The sequence below is a fragment of the Colobus angolensis genome, unplaced genomic scaffold, assembly GCF_000951035.1.
Source record: "Colobus angolensis palliatus isolate OR3802 unplaced genomic scaffold, Cang.pa_1.0 Scaffold184, whole genome shotgun sequence".
In the NCBI taxonomy this organism is placed as follows: domain Eukaryota; kingdom Metazoa; phylum Chordata; class Mammalia; order Primates; family Cercopithecidae; genus Colobus; species Colobus angolensis.
In genome coordinates this window covers 3797901-3804556 of record NW_012114977.1, presented here as the reverse complement: position 1 = coordinate 3804556, position 6656 = coordinate 3797901, and the positions used below count along the sequence as shown (strand labels likewise).

The 6656-nt window shown below is 50.5% G+C and overlaps 1 protein-coding gene across 1 annotated transcript in view; it reads right to left on the bottom strand.

Moving 5' to 3' along the window:
- Window positions 1-6656, bottom strand: part of SORBS3 (sorbin and SH3 domain containing 3) — a 30567-nt gene extending 23911 nt beyond the window's left edge. Inside the window, exons 1-3 of the mRNA XM_011939835.1 lie at window positions 6505-6656; window positions 4195-4197; window positions 1576-1728 (exon numbers count right to left, since the gene is read on the bottom strand). Coding sequence (XP_011795225.1) covers window positions 1576-1682 — 107 coding nt within the window. The 5' untranslated portion in view covers window positions 1683-1728; window positions 4195-4197; window positions 6505-6656. The remainder of the gene's footprint in view (window positions 1-1575; window positions 1729-4194; window positions 4198-6504) is intronic.

Below are 6656 nucleotides of genomic sequence, written 5' to 3'. Positions count from 1 at the left end.
CCCCGGGGAGCTCTCTCTGGTTTCCCAGCTGCCATCCCGGCCCCTACCGCGGGGCTGGCGTCTGGGAGGGGTCGGGCGGCCCGACGCGGGCCACTCAGAGTTTCCAGCGACATTTCCAGAGTGTGGGAAGCGAGCGGCCGCGCGGCGGAGCCAGGACAGGGGGCAGGAGTGGTGAACCGGGAGGAGCCCGGACAAGGGGGCAGGAGTGGTGAACTGGGCAAGCCGGGGGAGGCGGACAGGCCGGGAGCAAGATGAGGGCGCCCCGCAGGCAGAGTGGCAGAGTTGACCAGGGGAAGGCCCCGCCGCCCCTCGGCGCTGGGGGAGAGGGGGTGCCTGCGGCGGCGCGCGGCCGGGCGGGTGCAAACAAACAGGCGCGCGTGCACTGCAAACGTGGGGACGCTCACACACGTGCAGGCACAGGGAGGAAATCAGCCCAAGGGAGCGGCCCCCCTGGGCGTGCCGCGCCCCTAAAGAGGATAAGGGTGGGGTCCCTTTTTCGGGGATGGGATTAGGAGGGTCTTGGTGTTCCCAGACATTGTGTTTGTTTTGATCTGCCTGCTTTTCCGCTGTTCCCGCTGCTCTGAGCCGGGTCCCTAGAGCCCTGGCCCTCTTGCTCCCCCATCCACTCTGGCCATCCCCTCTCCCTGTCTCTGCCCCAAGCCTCTGTGTGGCACAGGGCCTGCTTCAGAAAGTGGGAATGCTTAAGGAGCATTGACGGGCCTGGAAACACTCTGGAATCCTTTCTAGCCCTTGGGTTGGCTCAGGGATCCCCAAGCCCCAAACCAACCAACCAGCAAATAGTTACTGATCAACTTTAGATAGGAGCTGGGTGGGATCAATGCTAAATTATGAAAACTAATGTCATCTCCTGCATTCCTACTGGGTGTCAGACTGGTGCCAGAGGCCACCAAGAGCTTTGGAGTGTTTTCCAAACTCACCGCTCAACTCAAAGATCGGAAGGAAAGAGAGTGGAGAAAAGACTGAGAGATTTTCAGTCCCTACCACCATTACTGCTTTAGTCTTATCTTCTCCCTCCTTCAGGTAAAGGACCTCTCCCCAGTTGCCTTGAAACGACATCACACGTGAAAGCTGGAGGAGATGTTTGGGTTGAGAAGCTTCAGATAGGCCTGCTGGCCTCTTGCGCCTGCTGGGCTGCCATGTAGACACAGACAGCCGCACCAGCAGCAGTGGGACCATTGGGGGACACATTATAGGGAAGCAGGTCCAAGGCTTCCCAGGAAACATTTTTACATGATTCCAGGGGTTCTGGGTCTGCCAATCCTGGGGCATCTATGTAAAGGCAACTGTTGCACTGAGCGGGAGCTGAACAAGATGACCTTTAAGACTCCTTCCAAGAACCTGCCTCTCGAGGAAGGCGGAGAGATGGGGATCGTGGGGGCACTGCTGTGGAGGACAGCTGAGCGGGGGAGGAACCCTGGGACACTTCTTGAGGGAGGCAGCAGTGCATTGCCCCTCCCCTGAAGCTTAGATACCTGCTTACCCACCTCAGGTAGCCTCTTCCCTCCCTCAGGGATAAAATAGGTGCCCATTTTCTTAGACATGCATTTTTCCCACCTGTCAGGGTCCTTGGGACTAAGAAGGACCACATCACTTTCACTTTCTTCCTTCTTCTCCCAAGATGGTGAAGCTGAAGCTCTTCCGACTCCAGGAATCCTGGCCATACCCCCTCACCAGCAGCAAGCTTCTCTTATTCTCTAGGGCTCTGACCTGGACTCCAAGATAAATATTTAGTGTAGAGGGTGCAGCTGAGCTGACAAAATTCCCCACTTCCTGTTTCTCACAAAGGGAGGTGGCAGCCATGGGCAAGGAGCTGGGGACCGGCTACCAGTTTCATCTCTATGGGAATCGGGAGTTGAGTAAACAGCTTTGTAGGAGGAGGCGGGGTAGGTCTACGGGAGACCTGAGCTTTCTTCCTGAGCCGCTTTGATTTCTGCCTGTCTACTTAGGCCTGGGCTCTGCCAGGTTTATCACCTCTCTCAGGTCAGAACCCACCGTGTTCCGTGGTGCCCATCTGGCCTCACAGCCGAGAGGATGGGAGACAGAGCACCACAGAGCAGGGAAAACATAAGGAAATTTGACTGATTCCTCCCTTTCTACCCTTATCTAAAGAGAATAATTCGTTCTCTTTGAAAAGTAGATTAAGGGGGGAAAGGTAGCAAGGTTTGGAGATTGAGCCAGGAACCAGGTGTCAGATTTCCCGATGCCTCCCTCTAGCTCAGCTCCCCTTGCTACCTCCACAGCTGGCATGGTTAGGGAGAGGCTAAGGCTGGGAAGATGGTCCTAGATAAGGCGGCTGGCCAGCTGGCTGTCAACAACAGAACAGATTCCTTTCCTTTCCAAATCCCACTGCACTCTCCCCTTTGCAAGCACAACTCCCCTAAGAGGGACCTCCCTCCCTGTGAGTCGCCGCTTCCCCACCTCTGGCACTGCCCTTGGTCGGGGGCTGCCTCTGCCTTCTCAGAGCCACCTGAGCCACAGTAAACACAGTTACGTAACTGCCCTGTTTTCCCAGCTACCTGATCCCAGGCACCAGTATCCCCCGCTCAAGCCCTTGAGGCTGCACCTTTTGTTCTGTGGGTAGTCCCCAACATCACTGTCAACAGGGGTCTGTCCACATCCCCTGCCCCCCCTCCCCCGCCTGCAGGGGAGGATGAGCCAGGGGACTACCAGTAAATGTGGCTCTTCACAGGGAGGGGGAGAAGGTGGTGGAATGCGGCTCACTCTGAAAAGCAACCTCTGTCACCAAGGATGACAGATGAGGGGAAACAGCACTGAAGTGAAGGTGGGGTGAGCGGGGTGGGCAGAGCACCCAGTTTTAGTTCTCAAGTGGGAAGAGGGAAGCCAGGGGTCCCAGAAGACATGAACCCGGACTCAGTTCTTGAGGAGCACCTTGCTCTGGTGCTTGGAATCGGCAGTTCAGATGAGTCACCCTCTGAGATCTACCCTGGACAGCTAGGCGGCCCTAGCTCTGTGCCTCAGTACCCCTATGGAGATACAGGGCATCTGCTTTTCCTTTCTTCTCCTCCCCAGGGATGAACTTCAGGTGCTTTGAGTAGATTTTTTTGGGGGGTTTTGCTCTCAGAATTCTGAGTGTTTTCTTCCTTCCTCTAAGCTGAGCTGTTAGACCAGAAGGGGTTAGCACAGAAAGCACTGCCCGTTTCCAGCAGTTTGGACTTCTCTAGAAGGCCACAGTGACACAATGGTGAGGAATTGAAACCAAGTCACATGGACACACCAGCAAGAATCTGGACTATGTTTCATCCCCTGGGCTCCATTCCTTTCTCCTGGGTCCTCTCTTGATTCCTGCTCCTGCAAATGTTGCCAGCCAAGTTCTACTGATGGCCCTTTCCATGCCAACCACTCATGGGAACAGGAGCAGGCAGAAGAAGAGAGTGCAAATGACCCATTTTGGGGCTTCAAAGGGCCTTCTATGCTGACAATGGCATGATCTGGCTCATCTGGAATTCAAGATTTCTGGTAGAGTCACTGTATACAGAGTGAGGGATCTGGGGGGAAAAATACCCAGTACAGGTCAAGTATGGTGGGTGTTGGAGTCTGGCACCCAGGATAGGTGCATGGAACCCCATAGGAATAGAGAATGAGGCTCTCAGTCTTGCCTGACACAGACCTTTCCATAGCACATGCATGATGTAATAGGCATCTATTCTGGGTTCTCAGGGCCAGTCTCCCAAAGGCTGCGGGAGAACTCAGCCGTTTACCCAATTTATCCCGCCTGTCCTCAAGGAAGTTTTGATGCTGACATCACATCCATGGCTGTTCTCTCTTCCTCTTTTCATGGATGAGAAAATAAGCACAATGCACAGATGGGGTGTCTTTGAGAAGAACTGAGCTGGGTGAACCTCTCTTAGTTCTCAGGAAAGATGAAACAAACAGTGGCTGTCAGCGCTAGAAAGTAGATTTTATAAGGGAAGGATAAATAAGTGATGACCTCAGAGGGAAAACCTAGCCAAGTCAGCTCAGCCACAAAGGAGGGCACAGACCCAGGAGCTGGGAAATGAGGTCTGCATCAGCCTTCTTTCCCAGCTCAGGTAGACTGCGATGAGTAGGATAAGAGGGCTGATCTGCTGGCCCAGTGGATACCATAAGGTACGGCTCTGGCCTCCAAACAAAGAATAACCTTGTCTTCCCACCTCCTTGAATTCTATGATTAACCTTCTCCTTAACAGCATCAACATTAAAAAGTCTGCTTCATTTACCATTAAATTATTCATCCACTGTATCAAAATTACATTTTCTTTCTAAAGCCGGAAAGCTGTACTTAAAAAAAAAAAAAGCAAGACCATGCAATTACATGCAGGAGGCAACCAAGTGAGGAGCAGATCTAGATGGAACAACGGATTAATATGAATTTGCACTGAAGTCCTTCATTTCCAGGCTATTTAAAATCTTTCCACAATTCCAGAAATATGGGCAAATCTTACCTAATTTTACTGAAGGTTTAGCTAAGGTGTAGGGACACTGCTATATCAGGATGCCATTGGGATAACAAAGAACGCAATGCATACTCATCTTATTGGAAATTAGAAACCTGGGCCTGTTTTCTGGCCTGTAAACTGCACTGTGGCCCTTAACGTGGCTGTATTTAGTGTAAAAGTCATCTCACTGGGGCCTGGCAGTGCTGGATTTAGCCTTTCTACCTGTACTGCCATAACCTATAGAGTCCCCTCACTGACACACTTTACTCTCCAGGGCCCCGGCTCTTTCTGTATCCCCAATTCCCCACTTGCGCAGGGGAGCTTGTTTTTCCTTGTGAATCCACAGCACCTATTTCTACTTTTCAGAGGAATGAAAAGGCTAGTCTGACACTTCCCGTTCTTGGTAGGCCAGCTCCACGTTCAAATCCTCTTTGGCTGCCTTGACTTCTCCAAGATGGAATTCACCATGTCCATTATTAGGATCACATGCACGGTCATTACATTACAAGAATACAAAACTGTTTTTATCCTTGGTAAAGAATGTATGTTTTCTGGGATGTCTTTATTCCTTTTCTTCAAGTAGCAGCCTCTATTGGAGAAGCTGCAGAGGGGGCTGGGACTTGAGCAAGGAGGAGGCCAGGGTTAGGGAGTGGATTCTGAGTTGAGAGAAACAGAAACACGTTGTAGCCACCATAGCTGCTTTAAAACAAAAGGGCTGGAGAGAGGAAAGAAAGAGGTCCTTTTTATTGCGATGGGATTCCCTCCCTTGGGAGGGGAATTCCTTGGCATCGTCAGAGACCAGACATCAAAAGCCAGGCTTTCTCCTGGCCTCTGGAATTGTTAAATGAGTAAAAGCCAAATATAAGTACCTCCACCAGAAAATATAGGAAATAAAGACACAGGGAGCCAATAAAGTTATCATTTAATTTTAAGGGTGTTTTCTTCTTTTTTTAAAATCTTAAGATGACCTCTAATTTATAATCAAAAGTCCTAACAAATTTCTTGTTCACAAAAAAGACATTAGATTATTTCGGCCAATAAGTAACATTTCCCCCACTTTCTTCAACATAACTGAAAGCAAGAAAAAGTTGGCAATCTCTAAGCACAAGCAAATAATCTATCATTCAGAAGAACCTTGAAAAAAATATCACACCACCAGTTAGTCTGATGTCTGACCACCTCACCATTTAGGAAGGAATACTGGGACCCCTTCTTGGAAAATGTCTGCTGACAGATCTATTGGAAAAAAACAGCTATTGGGTCACCATGCACCAAGAAAAGAAAAGTTAGGGATTTACAATGTCATCTTCAAAAGTTCTGTGACAAAAACACATCTTTATTGCCCCAAATCAAGATCTATGATAGGCCTGCTCCTCATTACATGCATTTCATGTTAAGAGTATTTGGAGACATCTACCTCAAGGGAGTGAAGGAATGTGGGCAAGAACTTACTGGAAGGCAGTGTGCTGGGCCCTACTTTAGAGCCGCTCAGAGGGACAGTCCGCCTCCATGTCCTCGCTTCTTGATCTGAAGCCACCTAGACTTGTCATGAGGGCATAGAAGAGGAGATGAGGCATAACCCTGTCTCAGACAAAGGTGTTATTTAGCAGGTCTTGCCAAGGTGGCAGGGGTGTGAGGCCAAGGCCTCCTGGGAGGGAATATACTCTCCAGTATCATCTTTACCTTTGTGACTGCATAGATGAAGGCAGCTAACACTGACCCCATTCACTCTGGCTGGCTAGATATAGGCAGGTCAGGTCCCAAGCCCCAGTGTAATATAGGCTCCCTCTTTCACATTCTGTCAATGGCACAAAGCCCTATTGTTAATACAGTTCTCTACTCACACTCAAGAGTAAACAACACTGTCCTTCCACTACACAGCTTTCTTCCTCTACACACATCTGCTCTTTCTGACAGCTTTCCTCCGGGCACCTCATCACAGCAATACTGAAAGGGATTGTGGGAAGCCAGTTTTGGGCCCTGTCCTCCAGATAACCCGACCCTCCTCAATCCACTGTTGGGCCTTCCTATGCTGTCCTTTACTCACCTAGCAGATCTCAGAAAAGATGTGGACTGGGTGCCAGACGAGGTGGAAGCCATGGTTATAACCACAAACAATTTAGGAAATTGGAGCCCATACCCACAGATGGGCCCTGGGTTCACCCTCCCTCTGACATCTTTTCTGCCTGGGCAAGGAAA